This window comes from Macaca mulatta, chromosome 15 (assembly GCF_049350105.2).
Source record: "Macaca mulatta isolate MMU2019108-1 chromosome 15, T2T-MMU8v2.0, whole genome shotgun sequence".
NCBI classification, from domain to species: domain Eukaryota; kingdom Metazoa; phylum Chordata; class Mammalia; order Primates; family Cercopithecidae; genus Macaca; species Macaca mulatta.
The window spans coordinates 57831858-57851194 of record NC_133420.1 but is presented as its reverse complement, the minus strand read 5'-3'; the positions used below and the strand labels follow the sequence as shown (position 1 = coordinate 57851194).

Sequence of the window (19337 nt, the reverse complement as noted above, 5' to 3'; positions counted from 1 at the left end):
TTCCCAGTCCAGGTGCAGTTCTCAAATCAGGGGTCATTTTTTATAGTAAGCGTTTCATAACACAGCTGAGAGTCCCCATTTATCTTAATCTGATGTTTCCAGGGTAACAGTGGGTAGGAGAAGGTAAATCTTGAGGCAGTTGTCTTTTAGAGAAAGAAAGGGTTAACCTTTTCTTTTCAGAGTAGGTGTTGTTTTAGTTTGCATAGGAAAGAGTTTTTAAAGGAGGTGACATTGGAGCTGAAGTATAGATGAAACTGACTATTCATCATGCAAAGAGCACGCAAAGAGCACTTATACCTGGGATGCCTTGAGGCCTCAGACAGAAATGACATAATTGATTTAGAGAATAGTAGACAACGTGAGCAGGATAAGGGGACAGAGGTTAAGAAGAACTTGGAATGATTTGGAATTATTGGGAGTATCATGATATGACTTAACCATTGTATATATCTTAATTTGAGAACCGTTTTCTCTTACAGATACAGATGACAATAGTTTGTTGGGAAAGAAAGATGATGGACTACAATATCGACCAGATGTGAAAGGTACTGAATCATGCATCTCCAAATTTTGGCCAGCTATGGAAATATGGTCACTAGCTGTCCTTATTAGTTCTGTTTCCATTATTAACAACACCTCTAACTTTGTTCTCTATAGTAATATACATAACACAGTTAATTAGTATTAATAGTAACAGAAATAGCCAAAGTGCATCTCATTTTATAAGGTTCTCTCATATGTGCTTTCTTTGATTAAAGCTTGTATTGAGATAATTTTAGATGTACATGCACTTGTAAGAAGTTATACAGAAAGATCTCTCAATATGTTTTATAAAAATCCTCTTTACTCCTCTAGAGTTTCCTGTTAACATGTGCCTGATGCCCAGGTCTTTGAACCTTGTTCCTTTTGCCTGAAACTCTTTATTTCCTTTCCTGATTAATTCCTTTTTATCCTTTTAATCTTACCTTGGAAGTCATTTTATTTTGGGAAATACTCCTTGACTCTTAAGTCTATATTAGATACCTTTCCTGTATACTCCCTTATATAGCCCACTCTATTATAACTGCCTTTTTATTCATCTGTAACCCCCTCTAGGCTATGAGTTCTGTGAGGAGAGGAGAACCTGTCTGTCATGTTCACTCTGTATCCCTAACCCTAGCCGAATATCTGGCACATAAGTAGGTACTCTGTGCTTGTCTAAAGAGTGGATGTGGCTCAAAGAAGCAGTAGGTTTTATTTACACAAGGTCACATGTAGTAAAGGTCAGAACAGAGGCTGAATTCCAGGTCCCTTGACTTCAAAGCCATTGCTCTTCTTGCTTGTTTTCACACCCATTATTTTGTTTGATTCTTATAACTGCTCTGATAGGTAAGAACCAATGGGAAGATTGAGGATCAATGAGGTTGTATCTGGTTAACTGAAACAGGTCTATATCTTTGGCCTTCTAGGCCAGGACCTCTATATAATCACAGGGTCATCATCTATCCATTTGTTTGGTTATACCATTAAAAGATATGTGATCTACCTTTTATACCTAATTTCTAAACAATATGTAAAATGGGAGTGATAATAGTACCTGTTTCATAGAGTTTCATAAAAACTAAATGAGATAATACATGTTAAGTGCTTCAAACAGTGTCGGATATACTTGTAAGTGTTCAACAAATGGTAGCTGTTATCATTGAGTAATTTGTTACTTCTCTTACTTGAATCATATCAAACCCGAGTTAGATGAGCTCTGAAATATGTCTAATGAGGCTCAAGGATAAGACCAAAGATGGGGTGGGGGTTGGGACAAGGTGGAGCTTAGGAACAAAGTGAGAATGTCTTCATAATAATAAAAAGGTTGGTATGAGCTCCTGAAATATGTCTCCTATGTTGATACACAATACTGTATTTAAAATAGAAAATTTCCTGTGTTCTCGTAGGAGACAAAATAGGTCAGATTCAGTTTTATTCACTATATTGATAGTACTTGACTAGAATAGGAAGGCGATTTTTCAGTATTTGGAAGCTCATACTTAGGGCAGTTTGGGGAATTGTGTGTTCCAAAGCACTTGTGTGCCATTGATAATGGATAATTTAGAGCCTGGGCCACTTTTAAGACACTGAAAATCTTTTACACATAAGAATTGATCTCTAATTTAAATGAAATTATCATAGTTAGTAGATATAATTTATTACATACCAATTTATACTGGTCATTTTACTGTTTGTAGTTAGAAAGATATCTAAAATATATGCATCTTTAAAGATCTTGTGATATAGTAAGTGCAGATAACCAACTTCTAACAAAGTAGAAACTGATTATTGCTATACGTGCAGTACAGTTTAAAAGTGCAATGGGAATTTAGAAAAGTTGAGGTTAATTTTTGGTGGGGAACAGTGGGAATCTGTGAAATGTTGTGGAAGAAGTGGAACTTGAGTGAACCATGAAGGATGAACAGGAGTCAGAAGGATATCTAAGGATAGGAGAGCGTGAGCATAGATATGCACACAACGCTATGACAGGATGTGTTGGAGAAAGGTAAGGATTCCTTTGGGCTGGAGAATAGGAGGCTTAAGAGGTAGAAGTGGAAGGCAAGGCTAGAAAGATAGCTTGGGGCCAGATTGTGTAGTGTTGAATTCTGTGCTACTCTAGGGAATTTAGACTTTATTTGTGGGCAGTGGGGAATCATTAATATATTTGAAAAAAGCAAGGCTACAAAGTTAACCATTTGAAAGAATGATACCTGGCAGAAATATTGTGCATATTGTATACATTGGGATGGAGGCAGGGATATCAGTTAGGTAAAGTCAAAAGGAATAAACATCTTCTTAGATATGAGAGACAGAGAGTTAAAAATGACTTAAGACTTCAAGCTCAGATGGCTTAGATAATGAATTCTGTTCACAGAACTAAGGATATTAGGTAGGTGAAGGTGTTTGGAATAAAGTAAGGGAGGAGTTGATGATGGAGATGGTTGACTGTATTTTAGACTTTGAGGTGCTTGTGGAACTCATCCAGGTCACTTTGTTCAGTATAAATTTGTGAATCGTCTTTGGATATAGAGGTGATAACTGAAGCCACAAGAATGAATGAGAGAGAGTTGTGTTGTCTGTTATAGTAGCTACTGGCCACATGTAGCTATTTAAATTTAAATTTAAATGAAATTAGCTTGGACAGCATGGTGAGACCTTGTCTCTAAACAAAATTAACTGGTTGTGGTGGTATGCGATGTGGTCCCAGCTGCTCGGGAGGCTGACGTGGGAGGATGGCTAGAGCCCAGGAGGTCGAGGGTGCAGTGAACTGAGATCGCACCACTACTCTTAAGCATGGGCGACAAAGCAAGACCCTGTTTTGAAAAAAAAAAAAAATTAAAAGCATGCTAGCCCTATTTCAGATGTTCAGTAGCCAGATATGACCAGTGACTACCATATGGGACAGCACAGATATAGAACATTTTCAGAGTTGAAGAAAGTTCTGTTGGACGCACTATTATTTAGAAAGGAGAGAAGGTCCAACTTGGGATGAAGCAGAAAGAGGACTGAGAGGAAGAAAATCAAGAAGAGTACACAGAAGCTATGAGGGAAAAGATGACCAGTAGCTTAAAAAGCTACAGAAAGGTATGAGAAGACAAGGACTAAACTATGCTAGAATTTGAAGACAAGGGGATCATTGACAATCTTGGACCAAGTTTCTTCCATGAAGGATGAAAGATGAAACCCAAATCGTAAAAGTGTTCTCACAGGAAATAGAGGTTAAAAGGTAACTCTATTTTTATTGTGTTTGTTTATTTGTTTTTACCTTATTTGCTTTTATTTTATTTTTTGTTCTCACAGCATTTATAGGAGGCCCTTAGTAAATATCCACGTCTGCAACACACAGCCAAGATTGGGTAGGTAAGGCAGTGATCTGGGGATAGAGGCTACAAAATGAAAAGCGGGAACACTGCACCAGCAAGAAGCTGGAAAGATTGGAAGATAGTGCTCAGTAAGAAATGTCTTTTAAAACTTAACTCGTAGAGAAGAGTGCTGGTGAAATGGAGCATTTGAATGTCTAGAATAGCTGCTGAATTAGAGCTTTTCTTGGGCTGTTGGAAAACTTGTGGTAAATATTGAAATTGGAGTGTTAGAAGTTCTGTTGTAGATGTTGAAGTCATAAAGGATATAATTGAGCATGAGTTGTATGGGAGATGGGTATGTGACATTTAGAAAACATGTATCTATGATATATAAACAGAATAGTATAATAAACCTCATATACCCAGTACCCACCTTCAACAGTTACCATAAAGGATATGATTGAGCATGAGTTGTATGGGAGATGGGTTTGTGACGTTTAGAAAACATGTATTTATGATACATAAACAGAATAGTATAATAAACCTCATAAACCCAGTACCCACCTTCAACAGTTGTCAGCATTGTCATTCTTTGTATACCTCCACCCATGTGATTATCATTATTCTCGTTTTATAGTTTTTAAAGATGTAATTTATAGCACTGAAATGCGCAAATCTTGATCAATGGATATACTTCACATATACCATACCTTATAATCAATACCATTTCCACCTGCAGGAAGTTTCTTTGTGGTATATGACATTTTAATGTGACCATTTTGATTCAAAAATATGCTCATACAGCCTATAATCTAACCATACCACCCTTTTTATTATTATGAAGACATTCTCACTTTGTTCCTAAGCTCCACCTTATCCCAAACCTCACCCCATCTTTGGTCTTATCCTTGAGCCTCATTAGTCTCTCCTCCTGCTGCTGGCCAGGGATACCTGAGATAGCGAGATACTGATATCATTTCCATTACTGGTGACTGTTTAGATATTTCGGTCCAGCCCTTTTGATGTGCCCTTTTAAAAATGATTTTGACAGATATGCCTCATCAAAAGGAAAGACTGTGAGCCAAACGCTAAGATCAATGAAGGAAATCAGAGAATGTCATGGAGGTTGGTGGAGAGTCATGCAGAGGATGATTAGCAGGCTCCTAAGAGAGGAAGGTGCTGGGGAGCTGAGAGTGGAATGCTGGGCTGGAAGTGACAGTGGTGAGCACATCAGGGGAAGAGGGAAGGAAGGGAATCTAGGAAGTAATGTGGTCTTGGTACATCAGGAAGATGAAAGGACTATTTTCTAAGGGAGTAGTTGAGGTAGATGAACTTATTCATGTTAGAAGGGGTGTTTCTCTGAGCACAGTGGGCAGGCTAGGAAAGGAGGAATCAGGGCTGGTATGGAGGACGGTGGGGTTTAGAATTGGGAGAGTGGGAGGCATTGGAGTGTGGGCAGTAGTTTACATAGCGGAAGATAATTCCTTAATGGAGTCCGAGCAGACTGTGGTTAGGGAAGGATGTGTGGAGGGATATGTTAGTGATGAAGGCTGAGGGGTGCAGGGTAGTATAGCAGAAGCAAGACAGAATATTTTGAATTTTTTAACTGTAGAGATTTATAGAAATAATGAGCCCTAGGGTTACTGATGCAGTGTTGATATAGTTGTGACCTCGGCAGTTTACCTTCCAGGTATGTGTCTCCATTGCTAATAGCAACTCCTCATGCTTTATTTTGGTTGTACACTGTTGGACCAGGACAGATAGCCAGTGGAACAAGCCTTTGCAGATAAGCCATCTGGTACTGGGTTTTTTCATAACATCATCCCTTAGAACCACAACTATCCTTTGTATTTGAAAGCACTGCAGCTGGTGGTGGATTTGTTTCTGAATGCCTCTGTGGGTGAAAGGAGCCATTTGGTGACCAAGTATACTTTTTGTATTGTACATACACACACACACACACACACACACACACACACACACACTGTTCAGAGACTAGCAGTTGCAGTTGTTGTTCATCGTGCCTGTCACCACTTGACTAAGGGCTTGTTTAGGCAGGATCATTCTGTGCTCAGTTCTTACTGTGTGCAGGTGACATCTCTGCTGTTGTTTCTGAAACCATGTTATGTTACATCTTTTGAGCCTTTTTATTTCTCCTTTTTGAAGTTGGCTAATTTACTTGGCCTGGAGAGCAGGTGCTTGGCCATTCTGCTTTTTATCTGTTTCCTACACATCTCCTAGGATAGCTTGGAGAAATAATACTGTAATGGCTAAGAGCTTGCCCTCTGGAGTCAGACTTGGTCTGTGCCTACTAGCTGTGTGTCTTGATTTCTCTGAGCCTCATTGATCACATCTGTAATTAGGGACAGTAATACCTACTACCTAAGATCACTATGAATATTAAACACTGTGTTACTGAGTTCAATGTCAGTGTTATTATGGTTATTTTTAAAACTTTTGTTTCCTAGTTTCATGTTCAGTAACCTGGCTGTGCTCAACAGTCTCACCATTGGTGGGTTAGTTATCTGTCTTGCCATTTAATATTATTGTTCATAAGTGACATCAGTAGGATATTCTTTCATTTAATAGTTATTAATCAAGTGCCCTACTATGTGCCAGGTGCTTTCACATATTTGTGTTATTTAGTCCTCATAACAATCAAGTTTATCCTCATTTTGCAGATGAAGAAGCTGAAACTGCAGGAGTTTTGCCCATATAGAATGGCAGAACAGCGACTGGAATTCAGACTTGCTGGCCCTAAATGCTGCTACTTCCCTTTGTACCATGATTCCAGAATTCTTTTCTGCCTCCTTGCTTTCTTAATTACCTTTATATATTTAATCCCCTCTGAGCTATTACCTTGGTGAACCTTAATACTTCTTCTCGAGTCTGGATCTTTTTCCAAGCACTGGTTTCACATATTCAGTTGCCTTGTACTTACTTGTTTGTTTTGCCATTGCTTCAAACTTGTGGAACTACCATAGTGCCTGGAACATAATAGATGCTTAAAAAATACTTTTTGAATGACTGGAGATCTAAACTTGAACTCAGCTTACTACATTCTCTCTACAGAACCCCCATCGTTAGGCTCACATTTGGAGTCATTTTTACATAATTCTGTATTACAAGCATCTTCAATAAAGAGAACAATTTTGTTCTACTGAACACTTAAATGTACAGGAGTTAGTACTGGGTACCACTCTTCAAGATAGTTGTAAATTGTTGGAATAGGAATGGGACTGGGAAAATCTGAGCTTAAAAATAGAAGATTGGTTAATAGAGGGGAGAGGGTAAACAGATGTGAGGAAGTCTGCATCAAGTTGAAGCGAGATTTCATTCAACATAAAGAAAATCTGATGGTATTAGAATGAACCATATTACGAGTTTTGGAAGTGTTCAAGTAGACATAGGCTCTGAGGGTTATAAAACTAAAGATACTCCTTTATCAAACCAGATGGCCTCCAAGGACCCTTCCAGATCTGAGTTTCTGAGCTCATTCACTTTCCAAAACATCCTCAAACCATTTTTATTTTTTCTGTGTGTCTAGTGTCTACTCCTACTGCTGAGATTTAGCTTAGCTTTTTATTGCCACAAGTTTGGATTATGTACTAACTTTCTTTATTTTTTTGAGACACCGTCTGGCTCTCTCACCTAGGCTGGAGTGCAGTGGTGTGATCTCAGCTCACTGCAACCTCCACCTTCTGGGTTCAAGCGATTCTTGTGCCTTAGCCTCCCGAGTAACTCGAGTTACAGGTGTGTACCACCATTCCCAGTTAATGGATTATGTATTAACCTTTTAATTGGTCACCTGATAGATATATCAGGTGATATATATAAAATATATATGTATAATATATATAATATACATATATATGTATAGATGATATATATATGTATAATATATTATATATATATCATCTTCCTAGTTCCCTTGCCCCATTATCTTGTATGCTGGTATCCAATTAATTATTTTAATATCTTTATTGAGATACCATTTACATGCCATTAAGTTCACCTGTTTATAAAGTGTACAATTCAGTGGTTTTTAGTATATTTACAGAGTTGTAAAAGTGTTATCATAATCTAATTTTAGAACATTTCCTTCACCCCTAAAAGAACTTCCACACCCATTATTAGTCACTCCCCATTCACTTAACCACCAGCTCTAGGCAACTATCTCAACTAATTTTCATGTAAAACCCGGCTTTCCTTGTGCTGTCTTCAAAAGGCCTTTAGTGTCTTCCTTGTCCATATGATGAAGAAAACATGTCTTACCTAGAATTCAAATTTTTCCATAATCTAGTTTCAGCCTACTTTTCCAACTTTGACATATACCCTTCCCCAGTCTGAATGTATCATACTCTACCTAGGTTGCTACTCTTTGTTCTTAAGAATGCCATGTGCATTATAGCTTCCCTTTGGCTTCCACCGTTCCTCTGTCTAATCTATTTATGCTTTGAGTCTTAACTTGAGTCCTACCCTATCAATAAATCCTTTAGCCTCCAGTGAGTTCTCCTTTCAATTTGAACTTCCATAGCACCTAGTGTTATAAAACCATCTTTTGCCGTTTAATTGTAAACTGCCACATGGGACCCCTTCCCTTGTGTTATTCAGTTTTTCATGTGTATATGCTGATTTTCTGAATTGACTTTAAGCTTCTTGAGGGCAAGGACCATGCATGCCTTTTTTTTTTTTTTTTAATATCCTCTGTAGCTTAGCTGAGCATGTAGCTATGCCCAGAAATAGTATGTATGTTTAATGGGATGAATAAAGTTGGCATTGAGCGGAATATTAGACTCTGTGAATTTGGATGTTGGCAGAAGTTTCAAAGCCTTACTAGACATGTTCATGTTTTATATAGCTTCACTTTGCCTACAGCTTGATACCACATTCTTTCATTACTTCATTCAGTGTATGTTTATTGGTGCCATACTTTTCCTATTAATTTCTCAAAACTTTGTTTTTAATTTAGTTAACTTTCTCTGACTGCTTTCACCTAGCTGAGTTCTCTGATAGCTCTCAGCTCTGCGTTATTCTTGAAATTCCTTGCTGTTTAAAGAACTTCCTTATGGTACGTTAGTACATTACCACAGCCTCTACAGACCTGCACAGTCCTATTACTAGGACTTTATCCTTATAGGACTTTATTATCATAGGTTGGTGCATAACCTTATTCTCTATAGTCCCATTGTTATACCCTTTCATGGCCATGTTCTGAGAAATGCTATGGGAGATGACTGCTTTCCTCAGTTCACTTATGGTCTGATGGGGAATGTAGAGTGGCATTTTTAGTTTAAAACTGTAGCAAGAAAAGTATATTTGATTTCAGTTATTTGGTTTCTGATAAACTATTTCTCATCAAAGCTAAATTACTTTAGGAAAGTCTTCTGCTTGGATCACAAGTATTAATAAATAAAAGATATGATAATTAAGTTTTGACCTCTGTTAGGAAACACAGGATAGGACTACTACAGACAGTCTAGTTCATGAAGGGATTCAAGATAGAAACCTTTATTGGATAATAATTTTGTCAATGGAAAACAACAAAGATACAATTTATAACTGTTTTTTTCTCCCTTTACCAGGAGAAAATTAGAATTTATTCATTTAACAAACATTTGTTGAGCACGAAATAATACTTGGTAATACTTATTTGTTAAGTACTTATTGTTTGCCAGGCATTGTTCTAAGTTCTGTAAACACTTACATATTTAATACACTAAATATATTATCTCATTTAGGCCTCAAAACAACCCTACAAGAAGTAGACATCATTGTCATCTTCATTTCTCAGATTAAGAAACTGAGGGCCAGAAATAGTTAAGTAACTGCCTTTAGGTCACACAGCTAGAGAGTGTTGTAACCAGGATTCAAACCTAGGCAGTCTGACTCTAGAGCTGTGTTCTTAGCCATTATATGTACTACATTCTAAGTGTTAGGAGTTATACAGAAATGAATAACACAAGCAGCCAGATTATTAAGGAGCTCACAGTCTTATAGTAGAGGCTGACTTAAAAAACCCAAATAGCAATAAAACAGGCAGTACTGTGAGTGTTATAATAGAGGAGTAAGTGCTCAGGATCATAGCAACCCAGAAGAGGGCTTGATTTCTTTTGCCATGGCAGAATCATAGTCTAGGAGCTGGAGGAGACCTTATAAGCCCTTTGACGACAGGATATGTTTTCATTTTTGTATTCCCAGCACCTAGCAGAGTGCCCAGCGTATACAAGGTGATCAGTAGATGATAAATTAGTGATCTGTTTTGCACTTTCCATTATGATAGCTACTAGGCTCATGTTGCTACTGAGCACTTGAAATGTGGCTAGTCAGAATTTAGATCTTTTGTGGGTATAAAATATCAGAATTTGGAGACTTATTTTAAAAAGTAAGAATATTTCAATTTTTAATACTGGTAATATGTGAAAATGTTATTTATTGGCTATACTGGATTACATTATATGATTAAAATTAATTTACTTGTTTCTATTTACTTTTTAAAATCTGGGCTACTAGAAAATATAAAATTACATATGTGTCTTGTACTATACCTGTGTTGGGTAGTGCTGGTCTCATTCAGCTCCCTCAGAGAGAATAAGTGATTTGAACAAGGTCACAAAGCAGTAAAGACATTTTTTAGATTGAGAATTTGTATGTTAGATTCCCTGACTTTTAGATCTGTTCTCTTTCTAGGCATAAATTAAATTAGCACAATGTAAATATATATACTTTGAGGAAAAATAATATCATTTTGGTCTTGTTTCTCTCTGCTTTAGTTCCACTATCACTGACCTCAATAATCATTAAGGTTTTTTTCTGTCTATATGTAAATTTTTATCCTCAGAAAATCTGTATTTTTGGTTCTCAGGGTTTTTTTTACACTTGACACCTCTATTCTCACTTCTCCCTTGATCTTCCTCTTAATCTTCCCCATACACATACATACAACTCACTATTTCATTCCTTTTTAATTTGTTTCCATTAACATTAAAAAAATTTTATTAGCACCTTTTATTTGTATTTTGGGGAGATAGGCCCTGTGATGTTACATGATATACTGTTTAAATAGCTGGTTGTTTTGGTGGTATTTTACTTGCATTTGTTATCTCCTTTAATCCTCTCAAAACTGCATGAAGTATAGGTCCTATTATTCTGAGTTTACAGTTATGAAGTCTCAGGTTTAAGAGGGTAGTATGCTGAAGGTACGGCTATAGTGCACAGAATCTGTTAGCTAGAACTGTGTAAGATAGAAATGGCAGGAAGCCTGGGGATTTTCCTGCACATGGACAGGCCTGTAAATATTGGGGAATTCTGAGTCCTTCGAGCTTAGGATTAATGTATTGGTGCATATACCAAAAAAAGTATAAAAATTCATTCCCAAATTTATTTGTGTATGTGTGTGTGCATATGTGAGTATGTGATGTATATATGGAGAATGACTGAATGAGTGAATGAATCTGATTGATTTTGAAGACCAAGTTCCTATATTTTCATCTTTCCTGACCCGTTCCATCTCTCCTTCCTGACTCTCTTCCTTTTCTTCACTTCAGTTCAGTTCAAATCATTATACTTAAGTCTGAGCAGATGTTCATCAACATGTTGATAGTGTTTTATTTTTGGAGAGTGAGATTTCAGGTTATTTTGAATTTCTTTTTTAACCTCTATATTATTTGAATTTTAAAAATAATGACCATATAGTAAGAAAAACTATATGAAAAGAGCAGCAAAGCTATTTTCACTTGGAAAAAAATGAATATGCTTGATAATTTTCATTCCAAAAATAAACCTTTCACCCTAAAATTCCAGAATCCCATAACTTGCTCTCTGTCATTCAGTGTTCTTTGGCCTCAATTTCATAGCCCTCAAATAGATGATTAAGTTCATTCCCCAAAAGCCATTTCTGTGTACACCATCTCTCTGTCACAGAGGTGAACTTTCTTCTAGAGCTAGCATTTTTTTCTTTAGCAAAGGTGTTTAGTTTTCTTTGCCAGATTGTTTTTAAACAACAGTAACTCTTAGCGGTCACATTCTGCAAGTATTTTTAAATGCTTTGAATCTAAAGTTTACCGCTGTGTTTATGGCATAATAGGAATTAGAAAAGACCCTGGATCTGATCTAACCCCTTATCTGATAAATTTTCTTTTCAAATTGCCAGTAGGTGGTTGACAGCAAGTGGATTCATTTGCTGTTTCAGAACATTTGAAAAGTCCTTATTTTTCAGCTTGCGTTTCATTGTTGAATGATCTGGTTTATGTTCTTTTAAGATGCTAATGATCAAAGAGAAGATGTTTATATTGGAAACCACATGCCTTGCCCTGAAAACCTCAATGGTTACTGCATCCATGGAAAATGTGAATTCATCTATTCTACTCAGAAGGCTTCTTGTAGGTAAGTCAGTGCTTCCAGATCAGTGGTGAGCATTTTTTTTCATCAGTGGTTGTTGCTCTATAGAAGGGAATGAAATGTAGGCTAAATATTACCAAAAAGTAGTGTTTATTTGCAGTAGACAAGTAAAAAAATAAATCAGCAGCATCATTTGGAAAACTGGCAAGTAATATGCAGAAAACAAAAAACAATTTTTAAAGGGCTTTGAGATTATGGGCAAATTTAAAATATAATACTATGCATTTTTAATATAAAAAATAAATGTGCCATATTCCAACACTATTTTGGTTTTTAGGCAATCTGTCACAAGGTGGTTGAGGGACTAAAGACTGTATTAAGAACAGAGAACATGTAACTCAAATAAAATAGGTGCTAAAATAGATTTCTAAAAATAAGGGGATGGGGACGAAGAACCAGGTGTGAATTGAGAGATGAAAATGGAAAGGGCGTAAATCCTCAACTCCCTGATTCCAGAGAGGTTATGTAACTTGTTCAAGGTCAACAGCAAGTTAGAAATAGAGCTGGGAAAAAATTAAGTCTCAGACTTTCCAATACCCTACCTAATGATCTTGGTGTTTTTTGCTGCTCTTGCCTGTCTATGGATACATCTTTTTGCTGCTGCTGCCAGGAGCTCATCATCTACTTGATGTTGGTCTAGTTAGCCAGGTGATGTTTCTATAGACAAGGGGACATTGCTGTCATTTTGCTTACCCTTGCCTCCTAGAGTTTGACCAGATCCTTTTTTTCCTTTCTTAGTCAAAATATCAAAACATGGAGAAATAGTATACTTTTCCTTTGTTTGGGCCACCTAGAAGCCGGTGAATCTTTCCAAAAAATAAGAGGAAGCAATTGGAAATCCAGTATCTTGGGTCCTTCTACTTCTTTAGCTCCCTGCTCCTGATTTTTTTCCCCGGCCTTTCTCCTGCTTAAAAAACAAGAAACAAAACAAAACACTGTAAACTGTTAATGGTTGAATAGTTCTTTGTTAAGACATTTGCTTTTTCCTGATTGAAAGTTCTCCTTGTCTTTGAAGAACCCTAACCTCCTCTTTTTTTTTTTTTGTGAACATTAAAAAAATCCAGCTGTATGAATGATAACAGGCCAGGTTTTTTTTTTTTTTTTTTTTTTTTTTGAGACAGAGTCTTGCACTGTTGCCCAGACTGGAGTGCAGTGGTGCGATCTTGACTCACTGCAACCTCAGCCTCCCAGGTTCAAGCAATTCTCCTGCCTCAGCCTCCTGAGTAGCTGGAACTATAGGCATGTGCCACCATGCTTGGCTAATTTTTTGTTTTTTGTTTTTTTGAGATGGAGTCTTGCTCTGTCGCCAGGCTGGAGTGCAGTGGTGCAATCTCGGCTCACTGCAACCTCCGCCTCTTGGGTTCAAGTGATTCTCCTGCCTCAGCCTCCTGAGTAGCTGGGACTACAGGCATGTGCCACCATGCCCAGCTAATTTTGTATTTTTAGTAGAGATAGGGTTTCACTATGTTGGTCAGGATGGTCTCGATCTCTTGACCTCATGATCCGCCCGCCTTGGCCTCCCAAAGTGGGATTACAGGCGTGAGCCACCGTGCCCAGCCTAATTTTTAGTAGAGACAGGGTTTTGCTGTGTTGCCCAGGCTGGTCTTGAACTCTTGAGCTCATTCAGTCTGCCTGCCTCAGATTCCCAAAGTGCTGGGATTACAGACGTAAGCCACTGCTCCTGGCCCAAGCCAGTTTAAAAACGAAATCTTACAGTGGGCTCTTCATGTTTGTCCTACAGTGGCATGGATAGCTTGATAGAGGTTTGGATCTTGTCCTCTTAGGATGGTGCATCTTTCAAGATACTTAAATGAAGGATGAGAGAGAGGATCATGTTCTGGTAATGATGTGATACCAGGTCATTTTCTAGTATTTTACTAACTGAAAGTAAGAGGATTGAATGGTGTACAGGTTAAAGGCTTTGGAATTAGATACACTGACTTGGCCAATTATTGTCTGTGTGTTCTTTGGAAGTTTATACATAAAATATCTAAGCCTCATTTTCATCTTTCTTAAAGTAGAATAGTGATAGTACCTATCTCATGTTGTTAAAATTAAGCGAGATAATATATGTAAAGTGCTTAGCCTAATACCTGGTATGTAGTATGTACTTAGTGAATAGCAGTTGATATTATTAGACTGTAAGCCCATTAGGGGCTCTTTGTTTTGTTAACCAGTATTTTCCCTGTGCCTAGTGTAGGACCTAGCCCAGTAGGAACTCAGTAAATATTTTTGAATGACATGTGATGATGATAAATTTTTTTTTTTTTGAGACGGAGTCTCGCTCTGTCGCCCAGGCTGGAGTGCAGTGGCCGGATCTCAGCTCACTGTAGCTCCGCCTCCGGGGTTCACGCCATTCTCCTGCCTCAGCCTCCCGAGTAGCTGGGGCTACAGGGGCCTGCCGCCTCGCCCGGCTAGTTTTTTGTATTTTTTAGTAGAGACGGGGTTTCACCGGGTTAGCCAGGATGGTCTCGATCTCCTGACCTCGTGGTCCGCCCGTCTCGGCCTCCCAAAGTGCTGGGATTACAGGCTTGAGCCACCGCGCCCGGCGATGATAAATTTTTAAGAGGAGTATCGGCTGGGCGCGGTGGCTCACGCCTGTAACTTTGGGAGGCCGAGGCGGGCGGATCACAAGGTCAGAAGATCGAGACCATGGTGAAACCCCATCGCTACTAAAAATACAAAAAAATTAGCCGGGCGCAGTGGTGGGCGCCTGTAGTCCCAGCTACTCAGGAGGCTGAGGCAGGAGAATGGCGTGAAGCTTGCAGTGAGCTGAGATCGCACCACTGCACTCCAGCCTGGGGGACAGAGAGAGACACCGTCTCAAAAAAAAAAAAAAAATAAATAAATAAATAAATAAAGGAGTATCTTAAATGCCAAAGAATCTCTTTTCTGCACAATTGTAACTCCTTAAAAGCAGTTGATCTTTTCCTTTTGTCTGAGTCTGTGCAGTGTCTATAGGAATCAGGCCATGATATTTGTACTTCTGCTAGTAGGTAAGTGTGTGTGTATAGCAGTAAACAAGTAAGGATAAACAGCTTTTAGCTATAGTCCTATTATTAGGTTAAAATCTTCTAGCATTATGGTACCATTGATTTTTTGTTTTGTTTTGTTTTTGTTTTGAGATGGAGTCTTGCTCTGTTGCCCAGGCTGGAGTGCAGTGGTGTAATCTCGGCTCACTGCAACCTCTACCTCCCTCCCAGGTTCAAGCAGTTCTCCTGCCTCAGCCTCCCAAGTAGCTGGGATTATAGGCATGTGCCACCATGCCTGTCTAATTTTTCTATTTTTAGTAGAGACAGGGTTTTGCCATGTTGGCCAGGTCGAACTCCTGACCTTGGGTGATCCACCTGCCTTAGCCTCCCAAAGTGCTGAGATTACAGGCGTGAGCCACCGCGCCTGGCCTGATTTTTTTTTTTATTGATTGATTGATTGATGTATTAATGCCAAATTCTCCCTGATATTGGGGTGTCAAATTCAACTATGACAGAGATCCAGGGATCTTGCCTTTAAAAACCATACAACCTGGTGGAAGAGACTGACAAGTAATTATAATATGAAAAATGCTGTCATACACAGGTATACATGAGGCGATTTGGGACTTCAGAAAAGACATGTAAGCCTGAAGATGGGTGGGGGACATTGTTGGAGAAAGAGTCAGATCTTATAGGAACATTTGGCCTATCCCAGGAGCTTGGCTTTTATTTTAAAGGCAGTGAGACACCATTAGAGGATTTTAAGTAGCAATGCTGAGATCAAATCTGAAAGTCACTCTGGTGACATTGTGGAAAGTAGATTAGAAAATTTAGGAGACTTAGTAAGAAGTAAGGGCCTGAATTAAGTATGAAGGAGTTGTTGTGAGGCTGATAAAATAAATGGATTGCAGAGAAATCATTAGGTGGTTGAACTCATAGATGTTGGTGACCGACCTGTTAGGTTGGATATGAGCACGAGAACCTGGGGGTTGGTGGAGGTTAGTGGGATGAAGAGTCAGGAGAGTCTCCTGGGTTTCTGGCTAACACAAGATTGAGTGGGAAATGCATTGGGAAGAGGGAGAAGGTTTGAGGGGAAATGATATATTCAGTTTGACGTGCTTGGTCTAAGATAACTGTGGGATATCCGCTTACAGATGTCTGGTGGGCTGCTGGATATATTTTAGTTTTGGAACTGATGAGAGAGATGTGATTGAAGACATACATTTGAGAATCATTCCCTCTCTACCATTTCCATTTTACTTTCTACCTAGCAATTCTTCTATCCCACTAGCCCTCCCATTTATTGATCCTATCAACTTTTCAGTGTCCCTCACACCCTGGATATTCTCTTCCCCTCCCTCGTTAGTGTAAATTCCATGGCCAGTCATTGTAGTTCCCTTTGCATTTGAATCCCTCTTTCCTCTGTTGCTTCATCATACTCACTTGCCAAAACTGTAGTCCTGGTTCCTCCCAGCTCTCCACCTACTGCATACCTATACATGCAGCTGATCATGGCTATCGGTGAAAAGCACACCACCAGGTTAACTAGTCTCACTGACATATCTATAGGTCTCAAGGTGGGCCCTTTATGCTGTGCTGGCAGTCATTCTACACCTGCAGTTTATGCATTCTTCTCCTCTCCTATAGGATTTCTTTGTATCTTCTCCTCTCTCCTCAGATTAGCTGTACCTCCTCTCTCATCCTCATTCTTGGCTGTTGATCTTCTTTCCAAGTTTACTGAGAAAATGGAAGCAATATGAGAACTTGCACACACTTTCACTATCACATACCAGCAATCCTCTCCCTTTTTCTCTGTGTCATAGAACTTAATATCAGTATATCTCATATATATTGATAAACTTTTATTTTTTCCATCTTGGAAAAAAACTGCTCATTCTCATTCCCACCAGTTACTGCCCTGTTCGTTTCCTTTCCTTCATAGAACTCGAAAGAGTTGCCTAAAGTCTGTCTCCAGTTCCTCACTTCCCATTTCTCTTGAACTCACCCCAACAAGCTTTTGTCCCTAACACTCCACTGGGACTGTTCTCATTTCTAAATTCAGTGGTCAGTACTTAGTCTCAAATTACTTTTGAATGATCAGTAGCATTTGACACAGTTGATCACCCCCTCATGTGTGATATGCATTCTTCACTTGGTGTCAAGAATTATACTGTCTGTTGTTTTTTTCCTGATTTGCTGGACATTCCAGTTTTCTTGGCTGCTTCCCTCTTTGCTCTCTGACCTCTCAATGTAGTAGTGTACTTGGGTTTAATCCTAGTCCTCTTCCCTTAGAGATTCTGTCCAGTCTCAGGGCTTTCCATGACATATGCTAATAACTCCTAATTTACATAAATCCCAGACTTCTCTGCCGAATTTGAAACTCGTAGATCCATCTGCCTCCTTTACATTTCCACATGGATGTCTGACACCTCAATCTCAACAGGACTAAAGCCGATCTCCTGATCTGTTCTCCCTCCCTAAACCTGCTTTACCTGCCACCTTCTTCATCTCAGTTGATTCCAACTCCATCTTTTCAGTTGCTCAGACGAAACACCCTCTGATGTATCTCTGTCTTCTCTTTCTTATCCAATCAGCTGGGAATTCTGTTTCAGAATATCTCCAAAATTTGATTACTTCTCACCATTGCCAGTGCTATTCCTAGTGCAGGCCAATATTTCCCTGGAGTTTTTGCAATAGCCTCCGTGATTGTATTCTATAGTCCATAATCAAAACAGCAGACAGAGTGAGTGTCCCTGCCTTTTTTCTTTTTCCCTTTTTTGAGACAGGATCTCACTCTGTTGCCCAGGCTGGAGTGCAGTGGTGTGATCTCAGGTCACTGTAGCCTCTGCCTCCTGGGTTCAAGCGATTCTCATGCCTCAGCCTCCTGAGTAGCTGAGATTACAGGCGTGTGCCACCACACCCGGCTATTTTTTGTATTTTTAGTAGAGACAGGGTTTCACCACATTGGCCAGGCTGATTTTTGCATTTTTTAATAGAGACGGTTTCGTCATTTTGCCCGGGCTGGTCTCGAACTCCTGACCTCAGGTGATCCACCTGCCTTGGCCTCCCAAAGTGCAGAGTGAGCCTTTTAAAATAAAAGCCAGTTCATATCATTCCTCTGCTAAAACCCTTCCAGCGGTTCCTTCATCTCACTCAGTGCAGAAGGCCCTACTTAGTTTTGTTTCTTCACCTCTCTGTCTGGCTCTCCTCCCCCTCACCCCCTTTTCTCCAGCCACACTTGCTGTTCTTGTGCATGCCATGCATGCGTGGGTGCTCCCACCTTAGGGCACTTGCACTGGCTCTTCCTTTGCTTGGTATGCTGTCTTCCAGTTGTTTGCATGGCAGACTCCTCACCTCCTTCAAGTCTTTACTCATATGTCACTTTCTTTTTTTTTTTTTTTTTCTTTGAGATGGAGTCTTGCTCTATCGCCCAGGCTGGAGTGCAGTGGCAGGAATTTGGCTCACTGCAAGCTCTGCCTCCTGGGTTCACGCCGTTCTCCTGCCTCAGCCTCCCGAGTAGCTGGGACTACAGGTGCCCGCCAGCACGCCCGGCTAATTTTTTGTATTTTTAGTCGAGACAGGGTTTCACTGTGTTAGTCAGGATGGTCTCAATCTCCTGACCTCATGATCAGCCCGCCTCAGCCTCCCAAAGTGCTGGGATTACAGGCGTGAGCCACCATGCCTGGCATATGTCAATTTCTTAACCTACCCGGACTGCCTTATTTAAAACTGCAACCCTCCCTTCCTGCAGTTTTCCTGGCTCATACCTGGTGTTTGCAGTTTCCCTTAACACCCCACACCCCACATTCCTATAGTATCTATCACCTTCTAACATAACCATTTAATTCACTTCCTTTGTTTATTGACACTCTTCTTCTGGTAGCTGGTAAGCAGGCCAGGGATCTTTATCGATTCTGTTCACTGATGCATCCCAAATGCTCACCACGGTAGGTGGCACATAGCAGGTGCTCAATAATTGTTGTAAATGAATGTGTGAATGAATTCACACATGAGACAGTGGGAGTGAATAGGATTGCCTGTGGAAGGTGTTTGGGATGAAAGTAGAAAGTGGAGGACTGAATCCTTGGATCTGCCTTTAATCAGTAACAGAAGAAGTAATAACCTAGAAGTTAGTGCTCTA

At 39.3% G+C, this 19337-nt stretch overlaps 1 protein-coding gene across 1 annotated transcript in view; it reads left to right on the top strand.

Annotated features, from left to right (window-relative positions):
* TMEFF1 (transmembrane protein with EGF like and two follistatin like domains 1) overlaps nt 1-19337 on the top strand; it is a 100152-nt gene that overhangs the window by 70522 nt on the left and 10293 nt on the right. Inside the window, exons 7-8 of the mRNA XM_001111631.5 lie at nt 480-545; nt 12086-12209. Coding sequence (XP_001111631.4) covers nt 480-545; nt 12086-12209 — 190 coding nt within the window. The remainder of the gene's footprint in view (nt 1-479; nt 546-12085; nt 12210-19337) is intronic.